Below are 18,443 nucleotides of genomic sequence, written 5' to 3'. Positions count from 1 at the left end.
GACGTGATCGCTAGGGTGAGAGCCCATCACAGACATGTGATCACTAGGGTGAGAGCCCATCACAGGCATGTGATCGCTAGGGTGAGAGCCCATCACAGGCATGTGATCGCTAGGACACAGACTTCTGCTAGTGCAAGCTTTACTACAAAGCCAGCCGGAGCGCAAATTCCTATTTATTAAACTACAACTCCCAAGATGCCGTGCGGCACACACCTCCCACGTCACAGCTTGCTATTTACAGCGCTTGGCGCCCTCTAGCGCTCTACCATTCACACTGCACAGTATTCCCTCAGTGCCTCGGAAGCACTTCTCATTTCCTTTCATGGCGGCCGCGCAGGCGCATTTGGCCTCCACCGCGGCGTTCCGCGTAGACCCAGCGATAAAAGGAACGGAGGAGGGAGGCCAAAGGATGTCTAAGGGCCCTGTCCCAAGTTCCCCGTCCGCTTCGGCTAGCTCCCCGGCAGCGGCGGCAGGCGGGGCGCTCCAGGCGCAGCCCGAGAAGCCTCAGCACTACACGTACGTAAAAAAAAACCAGCTCGAGACGGCTGACGTCAGCGGGGAGGCGTGAGTCACGCGGAGTGCCCCGCGCCCAGGCCGGCGGGAACCGGTCAAAGCTGGCTAGTGCAGGGGGCGGGGCCGGGGCCGCTGGGGCGATGCCTGCTCTGTGCCGCCTGCCTCACACCGTGCCAGGCTGTGCGCCTTGTGCTGCCGCAGGGCTGCATTCACATTGAGATAATAGTGTACAGGGTGCTCTTCTGTAGTCACAGGGTCTGCTGGTATTACCACTTCTTATATATTAAAGAAACAATACATGCAAAATGGTGGCGGCGCCTGAGGGTCTGCGCCGAGCGGACTGACCGATCTCTGGGCCATTCTAAAAGAATAATGAATTGATTACCGGTTTGTGTATACAGGTACCGTGCAGACCAATGTGTCTCCATGGTGCAGACTATACAGTACTCGCCAGGTCTTGTCACCCATGGCTGAAGTACAGAAAGGGGTTGTGGCCCCGCTGTATGTAGGTCCGGATGCACCACTGTGCCATACCAATGGACGCCCAATGCTGCCATTCAAGGGGGTCTCCAAAATCGCCCCCCCCCATCGCACTGGTCCTAGTTAGGTAGTAATGTGCATCATCAAAAACTGCTTTAACCCTTTGCTGCCGCAGACGATTTTTGTTTTTTCAGTTGCATTTTTGCTTCCCCTTTTACCCCAAAAGCCATAACGTCTCTCCCTCCATCATCCTAGCCACACGAGGGCTTGGTGTTTTATTTATTTTTTTTGGGATGAGTTTTAGTTTTGAGCGACATCATTAAAGGGGTTGTCCACTACTTTTTATTATCCCCCTAATGTACCCCCCCCGGGGCCCATAAGGGTTTTTGCAACTACCTTGCGTTGCAGTTACTGCCTGTGAGCGGCGCCATCACTGGCCACTCACAGGCATCACGTGACCCCCGGCTGCAGCCGGCTCTGACATCCGCTGACGTCACTTCATGATTCCGGATGCAGCTGGGGGTCTCTCTCTGCTGCGTTCCACGGTGGATGCTTGGCTGTTGGAGGGGTTACCCGCGTGTCACACCCGGCATCCACCGCATACTCTCTCCTCATTCATTGGGAAAGCGTGCAGTGGATGTTGGATGTGACACTGTAGGAAACCCCGCCCACAACCCAGCAGCCACCGCGGGGACCGCGTCACTGATGTCACACCTCACTTGACATGACATCAGCGGGGAGTCATGTGATGCCTGTGTGCGGCCAGCGATAGCGCCGCTCACAGGCAGAAACTGCATCGCAAGGTAATTACAAAAACCCTTATGGGCCCCGGGGGAATACAGAAGGGGGATAATAAAAAGTACTGGACATCTTCTTTAATCTTCACCTGTAATGTACAGAAAAAGGAGGAAAAAATTCTAAGTGGAATAAAATGGTAAAAGAAAAAAAAAAATAATGCAATTTCACCATTATTTTTTAGCTTTTGTCTTTATGACTTTGATTGTATGGTCAAAATGACCTGGTCAGTATTGCATAGTTTTTTTTTAATTACTTGGTAAAAAAAATAAGCAGAAGTTTTGTTTAAAAAAGCAAAAACAAAAAACAAAACATAGTCAATTTTCCGAATCCTGTAACATTTTTATTTTTCCGTCTACTGAGCTGTGTGAGGTCTTGTTTTTTGCCGGCTGTTATATTGCTATGGATTTGAGGCACATATGACATTTTGATCGCTCTTTGTGGCTTTTTTTTCAGGGACCACACAGCCATATATTTTTTTAAGTAAGGGGGGTAATAGGGTAATTCAAATTTTTATATTTTACCAGCTTTTTTTTATTTTGTTACATTAGGGGACCTGAACTTGTGATCACCCTCGTTATTACTATATACTGTAAAACCACAATATTGTAGTATACAGTGAAAATCTGTTTTCTCTGAAGCTAAGCTACAAAGATGGCAGCAATTGTTACCCCATCTGTTCCCCATGATCACATCGTGGGGGGCCGATGGGAGCAAGTGCGCACAGGCACTTGCAACCGAACCATTTAAAGGGGTTATCCAGGACGATTTAATTTTTTTTTTTTACTATGGGCCTAAGAACTAACAGGCAGGTTGTTGCTAACTACCCGCGTGTTGTGCCTGGCGCCAATCTCTGCCAGGCTAATTGCGTGGAGCCGACTGCGAGTTCGGCAGTCAAGCCCTGTCGACAGACAAAGCTGGAATTGACAGGGCTGCTCCGTTGACATGGAGCAGCTAAATTGCCAGCAGGAGCAGTTGGTGACCGCTCTAAGCCGGCGCGGGGTAGAACAGACAGGTAGTTGCCTCTGTTAGCAACTACCTACCTTTTAGTTTTTAGGCCCATAGTAAAAAAATAAAAATTAATAGTCCTGGACAACTTCTTTAAACACTACTGTCAGAGAATGACAGCAGCATTTAAATGGTTGACAGCAGCAATCGGTGCTCAGCTGCTGTTAGACACAGATACTGACTGCAACATAGCTGCGATCAGATGAGAGTTTAGCTCCTGAGCCCCCCCCCCCTCCATGTGGCCCTCCGCAATTACGTACATGTAATTGTTTATGTGTTGGGAGGTTTAAAAAATGATTGAATTTTATGACCACCAAAAAAAAACCATTACATTTGCACCTAAAACTTTGCCCAGTTTGCGATTATTTCCTTGTAAATTTGTGCTCCTCTAATTTATAAACATCAAAACTCAATCATGAGCTGAACAGAGGGGGACGAGCAGGACATGATTGTCAGGAATCGAAACACAAAGTTTATAAACTTTTCTTTCCATAAGACTGGAAATCCCCTTTATGATCATTGTCTCATTACTCTGGTATTGCAATGTTGGTGGTTTGTGCAATAAATTATTGCTGATTTTTTTTTTACTGTGGCCTGGAGGAAAGAGGCTTGTAGAGCGACCCTTTTTTCCCCCTTTATGTTCGATTTCGGACTTCCGATATTTTTGTTTTCGGTGAGATAAGTTGCTGTCAGAAGAACACAGGAGCGCTCGGCAGAGTGAGCCGACCATTATCTATTGTGTATGGGGTCGCTTAGGCGAGGGGCAAATGGTGATGTATGTCGCATTGCATTTAATCCTATGGAGTTTCATTGTGACTTACTGCGACTGCAATGAAGAGTCGCAAATATTTTCATAAGTGTTGTTTGCAAGTCGCCCATGACATACCGGCCATAGACCAGGGGTCTCAAACCCGGCTAAGTATAGAAAAATGTGAATTTGAAGCGCCGCATTCTTTGCAGGATGAGATGACATTTTTAGTGATACCATATTATTTTTTTCTATACACCTTTTGATCATTTCTTTTTAAACATTCATGGCTTGTTTATTTTATTCTTTTAAATTGCATTCATCGTATGGGCTCTGGTACAGTTTTATAGCTTGGGTCATTATGGGTGCGGCGATGACAAACATGCAGTTTTTTTGTTTACTTTTAGTTTATACATAAAACAGCTTTTTTTACTGTAAAAACATTTTCATACTTTTATTTTGATATATATTTTTTTCTTTTACAATTTTTATTTCCATTTTGTGTTCCCTAATAGGCCACATACAGTAATTTGTCTTACAATTAGCACCATATAGTAATGCTGATCAACATCTTATACAACCCCTGGCAAAAATTATGGAATCACCGGGCTTGGAGGATGTTCATTCAGTTGTTTAATGTTGTTGAAAAACATCAGATCACAGACATGGCACAAAACTAAAGTCATTTCAAATGGCAACTTTAGGGCTTTAAGAAACACTAAAAGAAATCAAGATTAAAAATTTGGTATTCAGTAAGGGTAATTTTTTTCAGACCAAGCAGAGGGACAAAATTATAGAATCACTCAATTCTGAGGAAAAAATGATGGAATCACCCTGTAAATTTTCATTTCCAAAACTAACACCTGCATCAAATTAGATCTGCTCGTTAGTCTGCATCTAAAAAGAAGTGATCACACCTTGGAGAGCTGTTGCACCAAGTGGACTGACATGAATCATGGCTCCAACAGGAGAGATGTCAGTTGAAACAAAGGAGAGGATTATCAAACTCTTAAAAGAAGGTAAATCCTCACGCAATGTTGCAAAAGATGTTGGTTGTTCACAGTCAGCTGTGTCTAAAATCTGGACTAAATACAAACAACATGGGAAGGTTGTTAAAGACAAGCATACTGGTAGACCAAGGAAGACATCAATGCGTCAAGCAATAAAGCAATATGTCTCCAAAACAGGAAATCCACAACAAAACAAATGAGGAACGAATGGGAGGAAACTGGAGTCAATGTCTGTGACCGAATTGTAAGAAACCGCCTAAAGGAAATGGGATTTACATACAGAAAAGCTAAACATAAGCCAACATTAACACCTAAACAGAAAAAAAAACGGTTACAATGGGCTAAGGAAAAGCAATCGTGGACTGTGGATGACTGGATGAAAGTCATATTCAGTGATGAATCGCGAATCTGCATTGGGCAAGGTGATGATGCTGGAACTTTTGTTTGGTGCCATTCCAATGAGATTTATGAAGATGACTGCATGAAGAGAACATGAACATTTCCACAGTCATTAATGATATGGGGCTGCATGTCAGGTAAAGGCACTGGGGAGATGGCTGTCATTACATCTTCAATAAATGCCCAAGTTTACATTGATATTTTGGACAGTTTTCTTATCCCATCAATTGAAAAGATGTTTGGGGATGATGACATCATTTTTCAAGATGATAATACATCCTGCCATAGAGCAAAAACTGTGAAAACATTCCTTGAAAGAAGACACATAAGGTCAATGTCATGGCCTGCAAATAGTCCGGATCTCAATCCAATTGAAAATCTTTGGTGGAAGTTGAAGAAAATGGTCCATGACAAGGCTCCAACCTGCAAAGCTGATCTGGCCACAGCAATCAGAGAAAGTTGGAGCCAGATTGATGAAGAGTACTGTTTGTCACTCATTAAGTCCATGCCTCAGAGACTGCAAGCTGTTATTAAAGCCAGAGGTGGTGCAACAAAATACTAGTGATGTATTGGAGTGTTCTTTTGTGTGTTTGTTTTTATGATTCCATAATTTTTTTCTCTCTGCTTGGTCTGAAAAAAATTACCCTTACTGAGTACCACATTTTTAATCTTGATTTCTTTTAGTGTTTCTTAAAGCCCTAAAGTTGCCATTTGAAATGACTTTAGTTTTGTGCAATGTCTGTGATCTGCTTTTTTTCAACAACATTAAACAACTGAATGAACATCCTCCGAGTCCGGTGATTCCATAACTTTTTTTGCCAGGGATTGTAGTAGTGGCCTCATCTTGTAGTACGGTAATTTCCTCCCCATCTTGTAGTGTTCCCATCCTGGAACCCCATCTTTCCCCAAATCTGCCACTCTTCACATACACATTAAAGAAACAATCCTTTGTCACCTGACTTTCTCTCCCTCGGCGAACAGCGTCCTCTTCGCCGCCGGCTTGCCAACTACAGCCGAAGCCTCTGGTTGGCCGGTGGCTCGTATATACAGCGCAAGGATATTTGGTGTCTGCGCAGCAATACATTTCAATTGAATATGCGTCCAAGGACGCATATTCAACTGAAAAGAATTGCTGACCGATAGCCCCTGAGACTGGGCTGCTATCATCACGGGACCTCAGGGACCGCATGCAGCCCGCGAGCCGAGACCATGCAACTTGTCAGTTGATTTGTTTTTTTTTATACTTACTGGTACTTGGCTTTGACATAACTTTGATACATGTTTGTACCAGTAGAATTTCCATATCTGATGCAATTCAACCGGGAAAAGCCACAAAACTGTTCCCACAAAAGAACTTGACATGTTGCAGATTTAATAAAAACGCACCGCAGGTCATTTTATGCAGCTTAAAAAAAAAAAAAAAAAAAAAAAAAGCCACAGTGGGCATGATGTTTCTATAAATCTCATCCACTTTGCTGGAACGTTAAGGCCACAGTCACATGTTCCGTATTTGGTCAGTATTTTACCTCAGTATTTTTAAGCCAAAACCAGGAGTGGGTGATAAATACAGAAGTGGTGACGTGTTTCTATTATACTTTATCTGATTGTTCTACTCCTGGTTTTGGCTTACAAATATGGAGGTAAAAAAGTCACCAAATACTCAACGTGTGCATGTGCACAGTGAAGATACTGTACAAAGTGAAAAAGTGATTGTGGGAACTTCTAAGGCTATGTGCCCACGATGCAGAAATGATGCAGAAAATTTCTGCATCTCCCTGGCAGAAAAAACGCATGCAGATTGTGCATGCGTTTTTCCTGCCGAATACATACGGAATACATGCAGATTCACATGCGTATCCACATGCGTTAACGCATGTGTTTCCGCATGCGGACTGACAAGCACTTTCCAAGCAATAGCATCAGTTGGAAAGTGCTTGACAACTAGGTCACACTGTATAAATCCATGCAAAAGGCATGGATTTATACAGTGTGACCGTAAAAATAAAAAAATAAAGCTATACTTACCCCCGATCCCCCGCCGCGTGTGCTGTCGCGCTCGTCCTGGCTTCTTCCGGGCTTACCGGCACATCGGCTCCAGTGCTATGGTCACTAGTTAATAAAACAAGTAGTGAACTCCAGTGCTATGGTCACTAGTTAATAAAGCAAGTAGTGAACTCCAGCGTTATGGTCCCTAGTTAATAAAGCAAGTAGTGAACTCCAGCGCTATGGTCACTAGTTAATAAAGCAAGTAGTGAACTCCAGCGTTATGGTCACTAGTTAATAAAGCAAGTAGTGAACTCCAGCGTTATGGTCCCTAGTTAATAAAGCAAGTAGTGAACTCCAGCATTATGGTCCCTAGTTAATAAAACAAGTAGTGAACTCCAGCGTTATGGTCACTAGTTAATAAAACAAGTAGTGAACTCCAGTGCTATGGTCACTAGTTAATAAAACAAGTAGTGAACTCCAGTGCTATGGTCACTAGTTAATAAAACAAGTAGTGAACTCCAGTGCTATGGTCCCTAGTTAATAAAACAAGTAGTGAACTCCAGCGTTATGGTCACTAGTTAATAAAGCAAGTAGTGAACTCCAGCATTATGGTCCCTAGTTAATAAAACAAGTAGTGAACTCCAGTGCTATGGTCACTAGTTAATAAAACAAGTAGTAAACTCCAGCGCTATGGTCACTAGTTAATAAAGCAAGTAGTGAACTCCAGCGCTGTGGTGACTAGGTAATTCTGCATATAAGCCCCCAACACGACCTGTAAGTTAAGAAAAATACTTTTTATTATACTCACCTGGAGGGGCGGTCTGGTCCGATGGGTGTCGCTGGTCTTGGTCCGGCGCCTCCATTCTTCTTGCGATGAAGTCCTCCTTTTGTGCTTCATGTGGATGAAGCATCCTTACGCCATCCACGCGGTTCCCTGCATCGCGCTCCTGCTCAGCCGTACTTCTCTGCCCCGTCGTGGGCAGAGCAAAGTACTGCAGTGTGCATGTGCTGGAAAAGGTCAAAGAGCCCCGGCGCCTGCGCACTGCAGTACTTTACTATGTCCTCGACAGGCCAGAGAAGTACACCTGCACAGGAGCGCGATGCCGGGAACCGTGTGGATGGTGTATGGGACGCGTCATCCACACGAAGCACAGAAGGAGGATGGCATCAGAAAAGAAGGGAGGCATCTGACCAAGACCAGGGATGCCTTTCGGACCTGATCTCCCCGCAGATGAGTATAATAAAACATCTTTTTCTTGTCTTGCAGACCAGGTTGGGGGCATATATACAGCACTCTAAAATACTGTATATCAGGGCTGAAAGGTGGTGGTCTTACCTCATATGGGACAAACCTGGTGACCTATTCCGCAACATCTGTAACCCATGTGGTTGGTGATAAATATGTAATCACAGAGACCCCATTGATTATGTAAATGGGTCTCCTGTGTGAATAGAGAGGATGAGGCTGAGTGCCCACGTAGCGTTTTTCAAGCGTTTATGCTGCGGAATTTCCGCAGCGGAAACGTTTGTAAAACGCTAGGTAATCCGCACCCCATGGTCCCCAAGGGGATTCCGCATGTTCTATGCACATGCTGCGGATTTTTCTGCAGCGTTTATGCTGCGTACAAAAATCCGCAGCATGTCATTTAATTTTGCGGAAGCGCAGCGGAACTCCTGCCATTGACTTGCATTGAAACGCATAGAAACCGCGACTGTACATTTTTACAAGCGGCTTCTATGCGTCTCTATGTGCGGATGGTACCCAGTTCTGGAGAAGAGGAGACTCTCATCCAGACCTGGGTACCATTGTACCTGTTAAAAAAGAATAAAATAATAAATAAAGTTTTATATTCACCTGTCCGGCGGCTTCTCTCTGAATGCCGGCATCGCTTGAGGACCTGCGGTGACGTCACAGTCATGTGACCGCAGGCCCTTCACCGCTCTGTCTCACGATATGCCGGCAGCCGGGAACCAGCCAGGAAGCAGCGCTGCAGCCACGCCGGGGCCTCGGGGGTGAGTATAGCTTTATTTGTTTTAATTTTTACTGTTCACACTGTATAAATCCATGCTGTTTGCATGGATTTACACAGTGTGACCTAGTTGTCAAGCACTTTCCAAGTGATGCTATCGCCTGGAAAGCGCTTGTCAATCTGCATGCGGGAACGCATGTGAATCCGCATGTATTCTGCAGGAAAAACGCATGTACAATCTGCATGCGTTTTTTCTGCCAGGGAGATGCAGAAATGCTGCAGAAATTTTCTGCTTCATTTCTGCATCGTGGGCACATAGACTGATGCACACATGGGTAATCACAGCTCTGTTTATTTTCCCATGGATCTCTATATAGTTGTTTTTTTTTCCTGTTACGGAACACATGTATGAATGTGACTTGTATTTTGATATCCCATCATGTAGTCCTTTGAAAACTCTTAGGCTGTGTGCCCACTATGCGTTTTTCATGCGGAATTTCCGCATCGTAAACGCTTGCAAAACGCTTGGTAATCCGTGCCCCATGATCCCCAATGAAAATCTGCATGTTCTGTGCCCTTGCTGCGGAATTTTCCGCTGCGGATTTTCCTTGCGGAAAAATCTGCAGCATGTCCATTATTTGTGCGTTTCTGCATGCGGATTTGAAGTCCCAATGCATTTGAAAAACGCAAGTCAAATCCGCATGTAAAATCCGCAAGCATTTTTGACTGCCAAGAACATGCAGAAACGCTGCAGAAATTTTCTGCATCGTGGGCACATACCCTTAGGATCACATGATCAATGAATCACATGATGCTTGAAACTATTCAAAAAATAAAAAAAAAGCCACATTTACTTTAACTAAGCAACAAAATAGGAAAAATGACATCAAAAATTAATGTAGAAAAACACTTGACTTTTTTAATTTATTTTTTTGCTTTGTGTTTTTTAGATCCAAGCCGTGATGGTATCCTTAAAGGGGTTGTTATCAATATCAGATTGTTGGGTGTCCTTCACCCAGCACCCCCTTTTGTATTCCATTGGCCAGCTACCAGTAAACAGCACGACTCCATCCAGTGCGTAGTGGCCATTGCTGAGGACTGCCGCTTAATTCCTATTTAGGTGAATAGGAGCTGAGACGCAGTTCTAGGCAACGACCACAACACAAAAAGGGGAGTCGTGCTGTTCTGGCTCAGTATCACAAAGCAGGTAATTCTTATAGGCCTTGCTCCCACATAGTGTTTAACTCTGCGGTTTGTGCGAGAAATCTGCTGTTATTAGTAGAGTTAGTGCAAATTAATTTGAAAGACGCAGTCCATTATCCACGTCAGTATTGTGTGGCTGCTCGATGGAAGTCCAGGGCTGTGGAGTTGGTAAGCCAAACTTCTGACTCCTCAACTCCTCTGACTCTGACACCACAGCCCTGCCTCACTACTGAGCATGTACATAAAGTGCAGCACAGATTCATCTCACTGCCTCACTACTGAGCATGTACATAAAGTGCAGCACAGATTCATCTCACTGCCTCACTACTGAGCGTGTACATAAAGTGCAGCACAGATTCATCTCACTGCCTCACTACTGAGCATGTACATAAAGTGCAGCACAGATTCATCTCACTGCCTCACTACTGAGCGTGTACATAAAGTGCAGCACAGATTCATCTCACTACTGAGCGTGTACATAAAGTGCAGCACAGATTCATCTCACTGCCTCACTACTGAGCGTGTACATAAAGTGCAGCACAGATTCATCTCACTGCCTCACTACTGAGCATGTACATAAAGTGCAGCACAGATTCATCTCCGCTAAAAGCCTAGATCCTTGGATCAGGAACAGACCAGACATTTATAGGACATTTCATAACTTTCCCAAATTCTTAAGAAAACATTTTACAGTGCATCCTGCACAGGGCTGTGGAGTCTGTAAGCCAAACCTCCAACTCCGACTCCTCAATTTCTGTAACATCGACTCCGACTCCACGACTCCCTTATACATGGCTCATGTTTAAGTTATAAATTTACTGTAGCACAGATTCATCTCAGCTAAAAGTCTAGACCCTTAGATCAGGAATAGGACATTTCATAACTTTCCCAAATTCTTATGAAAAAATATTCCCCACAAACTGCATTGAACTACTGTACCCAATTTATTATACATTTTAGGAGTCGGTCCATTTTATACTGACTCCAACTTCACAGCCCTGGATGGAACCCCTGAGAACTACCTTTTACGTGCCAGCATCCATGGCTCCTCTTTTGATTATCCTGCCTGGAGCGATGTTACAGCGCAACAATGACTCCAAGCTTAAAATTGTCATTTTAAGCTTGGAGTCCATTCATTTCTGCAATAAAAACTGCATTAAAAAGTGCTATGTTAAATATGCATCAAAAATGGGGAAAATGCAATAATCGGAGGGGGAAAAAACGCATTTTTACCACATTTGAGAACATGACCTTGAAGTGTAACTACATTTACAGGTAACTTTTCAGCGTCTACATGAGGGACACCAATATTTCTGGCCATTTTATGTATCCTGCACTTTCAGCTATTCTAGAGGCCTCAGCACTAGTGTTGAGCGAGTATGTTCTGACCGAGTATGCTCGGGCCGAGCTCCGAGTAGTTACAGCTGCTCGGTGATAAGGTTGAATCGCTCCCGTGTGTATGATTTGCAACTGTTTGACATCTTTATTACATGGGAGGAATGTGTAAGAAATAGACATTCCTCACATGTAATAAAGCTGTCAAACAGTTGCAAATCATACACACGAGAGCGATTCAACCTTAACACCGAGCAGCTATAAATACTCGGAGCTCGGCCCGAGCATACTCGGCGAAAGGGTTAATAGAACATACTCGCTCAACACTAGTCAGCACTTTTTCCTTAGGCCCGTGTGTGTAATAGGATAACCAATTTATCCGTGTATTGTATTTGAGTCCATTAGTCATTTTAGTTTTTAGTTAATTAGTAAATGTTAGAGATGAGCAAATTACTTCAAGGCAAATTGAGTTCAACTGGAATTTGAAAAAAAAAAGAGATATACGGTATATGGATTTGCCAGAATCCATTTTTTTTCAATTAGATTAATGTGAATCATGCAAAATGGTGGCTAGACAATCAGCGTTTTGCTGGAATCAAAAGTCTTCACCGGTCTTCTTTGGTTATTGGTGCTGTCTTTGCTGGGTCATTTTCGGCGTCTCCTGCGCTAGCCTAGTAAGTGCTGGATACCAGAAAATGCATAAGATTTTTTTTTATCTAAATGTTTTATTATGCTTTGGAGAGACCTCAGGTTATAATGAGGTCCATTTCATTTGCATAGAATAAATGCGGTGCAAATCGAATTTCCTGGATCAATTTGATTGAACTTTTGAATTTTGGAAATTCGCTCATCTCTAGTAAGTGTTCTTTTCAATGGACATATTTCTGAGTACTGATCAGTGCTCACTTAACATGGCACAATGTGGGAACAGTTTGCATATTGCTGCCAGCACATCCCCAGTGCATATGGGAAGATGTGTTGCTGACAACAATTATTTTGGGCTGCATGAAAGGTACAATCAGCCCTTCGCCTGCTGATCGTTCTCATGTGATTGGGAACAAGCGTTCTCATCCTTGCAAGCATTTGCCCTATCAGCTGCCTGTGCCATAACATTGTTTAGTGGTGCGATCTCAGTAGACTTGCACCCTTGTCTATAGAGTTGGTAGCTGGGCGGTATTATAATGCCTGTTGACCAGGTTGTGTTCTGTAGTGTGTAATCATCATGATGTTTGTGGGCATTGTGAAGCTGATACACAGAATAGAAATACTGTACAGTGTCCATTTTAGGACATGATCAGATATCAAAATCAAACATCAGAATGATGTAGTTTGAGGCTAAATACCCTGTCTGAGAACTGATTCTGACGAGCGACTTTTACAAATGTAGTAATTAATAATAATAAAAAAAAAAAAAGTAACTAGTTGCTGATGGGACTTGAACCCAAAATTCTGTGTCCCAAAGCCAGTGCACTAACTAACTACTAAGTAGTGTTGAGCGATACCTTCCGATATCGGGAAATATCGGATCGGATTGGATCGGACCGATACCGAAAAAGTATCGGATATCGCCGATTCCGATACCGGAAACCAATGCAAGTCAATGGGACATAAATATCGGAATTAAAATAAACCCTTTCTTTCCTTGTAGGTTATTTCTACATGAAGGAAAACAACTAAGAATAATGTAGAATGTATTGGGGGAGGTGGGGGAGACAATAAAGGCATAGAGGTTTAGCCCAGTCAAATGGAATAGCAGGAATTAATATTTTTTTATTATGTTCTGAGTTACGGAAATATTAACTATGTTAAGTATTTTTATATTTTGTCAGATATTTATGTTTCACTACTTCCATGCTCTTCACCTTCTTTTTTACTTCTCCCACACTTTCTCCTTCATCATCCTCAGCATCTTTTTCATCCACTTCTTCTTCACCTTCTTCTTCTTCACCTTCTTCGTATTATTCTTTTTTTTACATTCTTCATATTCTACTTCTTCATCTTCTTCATATTCTTCTTCTTCATCATATTCTTATTTGTGACAGGCATTCCTGTAGTTGTTATCTATAAAAGGTTGGACATTACACCTTTCGTTCTGCCCGTCACAAAAGATTTACAACAGGATTTGTCCGCGTTCAGTTTGGCCTGCAGCAGCAGGTCTTTTCCAGGGGCACCACGAGGAGGAACGGACTCACCCCCATACACTGCTTAGTCATCTTCTGCTTATAATTTAGATATTATCTTTTGCTCTGATTTTTAGTCTTATGCTTAATGTTCTTCCGCTTTTTGTTCTGCAGCTTCTTGTATTTCTGCTTCTTGGTTTTCTGTCTCTTGTTTTTCTGTATCTTGGTGCTTGTCTTCTCTTCTTTGTCTTCTTGGTCAACTTCTTCAGGGTCATCTTCTTGGTCTTCTTCGGGGTGGTCTTCAGGGTCGTCGTCTTCGGGGGTCCTCGTCTTCGGGGTCCTCGTCTTCTTCGGGTTGGTCTTCTGGGTCCTCGTCTTCGGGGTCCTCGTCTTCTTCGGGGTGGTCTTCAGGGTCCTCGTCTTCTTCGGGGTGGTCTTCAGGGTCCTCGTCTTCTTCGGGGTGGTCTTCAGGGTCCTCGTCTTCAGGGTCATTGTCTTCGGGGTCCTCGTCTTCTTAGGGTTGGTCTTCAGGGTCCTCGTCTTCAGGGTCCTCGTCAGGGAGATCCAGAGTGATTACCAAGAACCATTTCAAAAAGCTTGAACTTGGAAATGTAGCAGAAGGTACAAGAAAGCTGAGGAACTACCGAGGACCAGCTGATGTTACTGGAACCCGGATGGGTAGCAGAAGGTACAAGAGCCAATGGAACTACCGAGGACCAGCTGATGTTACTGGAACTCGGTTACTAAGCAGGAGGTACCTGTGCCAGAAAGCACTACCAAGGACCAGCAGACGTTGGTGGAACTTGGATACCGAGAAGGAGGCACCTAATCCAAAGGCACTGCCGAGAACCAGCTGACGGTACTGGAACCCGGATGGGTAGCAGAAGGTACCCATGTAAAAAAAAAGTTCAAGGCCGCGAGCCGGCCGCAGTTACCAAAACCCACAGTCCTACAGAGGGTGCTTGTCCTATTGGCACTATGGAACCAGCCTTCATTGCCAGATCCCGCAGCCCACATAGGAGTCACCTAAACTGCAGGCACCATAGAGTCGGCTAACCCGACCGCAACACGACAGGACAACGCATTGGAGGCAAAGTGACGTTGACACTACCCGGAAACAGCTGGCGTGCTGGAACCAGGCTGGGCAGGAGGGAGTACCCGTGCCAAAGACACTGCCGAGAACCAGCTGACGGTACTGGAACCCGGATGGGTAGCAGAAGATACAAGAGCAAATGGAACTACCGAGGACCAGCTGACGGTACTGGAACCCGGATGGGTAGCAGAAGGTACAAGAGCCAATGGAACTACCGAGGACCAGCTGATGTTACTGGAACTCGGTTACTAAGCAGGAGGTACCTGTGCCAGAAAGCACTACCAAGGACCAGCAGACGTTGGTGGAACTTGGATACCGAGAAGGAGGCACCTAATCCAAAGGCACTGCCGAGAACCAGCTGACGGTACTGGAACCCGGATGGGTAGCAGAAGGTACCCATGTAAAAAAAAAGTTCAAGGCCGCGAGCCGGCCGCAGTTACCAAAACCCACAGTCCTACAGAGGGTGCTTGTCCTATTGGCACTATGGAACCAGCCTTCATTGCCAGATCCCGCAGCCCACATAGGAGTCACCTAAACTGCAGGCACCATAGAGTCGGCTAACCCGACCGCAACACGACAGGACAACGCATTGGAGGCAAAGTGACGTTGACACTACCCGGAAACAGCTGGCGTGCTGGAACCAGGCTGGGCAGGAGGGAGTACCCGTGCCAAAGACACTGCCGAGAACCAGCTGACGGTACTGGAACCCGGATGGGTAGCAGAAGGTACAAGAGCCAATGGAACTACCGAGGACCAGCTGATGTTACTGGAACTCGGTTACTAAGCAGGAGGTACCTGTGCCAGAAAGCACTACCAAGGACCAGCAGACGTTGGTGGAACTTGGATACCGAGAAGGAGGCACCTAATCCAAAGGCACTGCCGAGAACCAGCTGACGGTACTGGAACCCGGATGGGTAGCAGAAGATACAAGAGCAAATGGAACTACCGAGGACCAGCTGACGGTACTGGAACCCGGATGGGTAGCAGAAGGTACAAGAGCCAATGGAACTACCGAGGACCAGCTGATGTTACTGGAACTCGGTTACTAAGCAGGAGGTACCTGTGCCAGAAAGCACTACCAAGGACCAGCAGACGTTGGTGGAACTTGGATACCGAGAAGGAGGCACCTAATCCAAAGGCACTGCCGAGAACCAGCTGACGGTACTGGAACCCGGATGGGTAGCAGAAGATACAAGAGCAAATGGAACTACCGAGGACCAGCTGACGGTACTGGAACCCGGATGGGTAGCAGAAGATACAAGAGCAAATGGAACTACCGAGGACCAGCTGACGGTACTGGAACCCGGATGGGTAGCAGAAGGTACAAGAGCCAATGGAACTGCCGAGAACCAGCTGGCGGTGCTGGAGCCCAGGGTAAATACTAAAAACAGAAGAGCCAGAGGTGTATTTGGAGGAGGTTTTAAATCCGTACTACAGTGGATGTGGACAAAGCAGGAGAATTTGCCGGACACACAGCTGGGGATCAGCTGACGTTACTGAATCCCAATAACACTGGAGCAAGCGTTGACTGTGCAGACGGCACTTCTGAGCAGCAACTAGCGGTATTGGAGCCCAGGGTAAATACTAAAAACGGAGGAGCCAGAGGTGTAATTGGAGCAAGTTTTAAATAAGTAGCACAGTGAATATGGACAGAGCAGGAGAAATTGCCGTGAACACAGCAGGGGAACAGCTGACGTTACCGAACCCCAATAACACCGCAGCAAGTGTTGACTGTGCAGACGGCACTTCCGAGCGCCAACTGGCGGTGCTGGAGCCCAGGGATAAGAATGAAAACAGAGGAGCCAGAGGTGTAATTGGAGCAACTTTAAAATCTGTAGTAGTGAGAATGTGGACAGAGCAGGAGAAATTGCCGTCCGCACAGCAGGGGAACAGCTGACGTTACTGAACCCCAATAACATGGTAGCAAGTGTTGACTGTGCAGACAGCACTTCCGAGCGCCAACTGGCGGTGCTGGAGCCCAGGGATAAGAATGAAAACAGAGGAGCCAGAGGTGTAATTCGAGCAACTTTAAAATCTGTAGTAGTGAGAATGTGGACAGAGCAGGAGAAATTGCCGTCCGCACAGCAGGGGAACAGCTGACGTTACTGAACCCCAATAACACGGCAGCAAGTGTTGACTGTGCAGACAGCACTTCCGAGCGCCAACTGGCGGTGTTGGAGCCCAGGGTAAATACTAAAAACGGAGGAGCCAGAGGTGTAATTGGAGCAAGTTTTAAATAAGTAGCACAGTGAATATGGACAGAGCAGGAGAAATTGCCGTGAACACAGCAGGGGAACAGCTGACGTTACTGAACCCCAATAACATGGTAGCAAGTGTTGACTGTGCAGACGGCACTTCCGAGCGCCAACTGGCGGTGCTGGAGCCCAGGGATAAGAATGAAAACAGAGGAGCCAGAGGTGTAATTCGAGCAACTTTAAAATGTGTAGTACAGTGGATTTGGACAAAGCAGGAGAAATTGCCGTCCGCACAGCAGGAGAACAGCTGACGTTACTGAACCCCAATAACACGGCAGCAAGTGTTGACTGTGCAGACGGCACTTCCGTGCGCCAACTGGCGGTGTTGGAGCTCAGGGATAATACTGAAAACAGAGGAGCCAGAGGTGTAATTGGAGCAAGTTTTAAATAAGTAGCACAGTGAATATGGACAGAGCAGGAGAAATTGCCGTGAACACAGCAGGGGAACAGCTGACGTTACCGAACCCCAATAACACCGCAGCAAGTGTTGACTGTGCAGACGGCACTTCCGAGCGCCAACTGGCGGTGCTGGAGCCCAGGGATAAGAATGAAAACAGAGGAGCCAGAGGTGTAATTGGAGCAACTTTAAAATCTGTAGTAGTGAGAATGTGGACAGAGCAGGAGAAATTGCCGTCCGCACAGCAGGGGAACAGCTGACGTTACTGAACCCCAATAACATGGTAGCAAGTGTTGACTGTGCAGACAGCACTTCCGAGCGCCAACTGGCGGTGCTGGAGCCCAGGGATAAGAATGAAAACAGAGGAGCCAGAGGAGTAATTGGAGCAACTTTAAAATGTGTAGTACAGTGGATGTGGACAAATCAGGAGAAATTGCCGTCCGCACAGCAGGAGAACAGCTGACGTTACTGAACCCCAATAACACGGCAGCAAGTGTTGACTGTGCAGACGGCACTTCCGAGCGCCAACTGGCGGTGTTGGAGCTCAGGGATTACAGTTCAGGTGGTAGAAACATGAACAGAACAGGAGACCTGGATACTGTTGCCAACCAATTATTTATTCTGGAAGAGGACTGGCAAATTCATGAGAGATCCAGGCCTTGTTCATTTTGAGAAAAGTAAGCCGGTCAACGTTATCGGAGGATAGTCGCATGCGACGGTCTGTTAGTACACCACCTGCGGCACTAAAGACGCGTTCCGATAATACACTAGCAGCAGGGCAAGCTAGCACCTCCAGTGCATACTGACTAAGCTCTGGCCATGTATCCAGCTTACAGACCCAAAACTTGAAGGGAGAAGAGCCGTCTGGGAGTACACTAAGAGGGCAAGACATGTAGTCTGTCACCATCTGACGGAAACGTTGCCTCCTGCTGACTGGAGCTGTCTGTGATGGTGTAGACATTTGTGGCGGCGGGGACACAAAACTTTGCCACATTTCGGCCATACTGGTCTTGCCTTGTGCTGAGGCGCTGCTTCTGCTCCCTCTTTGTGCAGAGCTTCCTCCACTGCCTCGACGCACTGAGCTGCTTTGTAAAGCACTAGCAGCACTGCTCTCGGTTGGAATGGAGAACA

General features: G+C 45.5%; 1 protein-coding gene across 2 annotated transcripts in view; it reads left to right on the top strand.

Annotated features, from left to right (window-relative positions):
- The first annotated feature begins 286 nt into the window (after nucleotides 1-286).
- The window catches only part of UNK (unk zinc finger), a 118,886-nt gene continuing 100,729 nt past the window's right edge, over nucleotides 287-18,443 (top strand). For both annotated transcript variants that reach the window (XM_073683993.1, XM_073683992.1), the window contains exon 1: nucleotides 287-516. In XM_073683993.1, the coding sequence (XP_073540094.1) occupies nucleotides 323-516 (194 nt within the window). In that variant the 5' untranslated portion in view covers nucleotides 287-322. The remainder of the gene's footprint in view (nucleotides 517-18,443) is intronic.

This window comes from Phyllobates terribilis, unplaced genomic scaffold (assembly GCF_046119375.1).
Source record: "Phyllobates terribilis strain yellow unplaced genomic scaffold, ASM4611937v1 Scaffold_5__5_contigs__length_657084704, whole genome shotgun sequence".
Lineage (NCBI taxonomy): Eukaryota > Metazoa > Chordata > Amphibia > Anura > Dendrobatidae > Phyllobates > Phyllobates terribilis.
The sequence above is the reverse complement of the archived record's forward strand: the minus strand, read 5'-3'. Positions and strand labels throughout refer to the sequence as shown.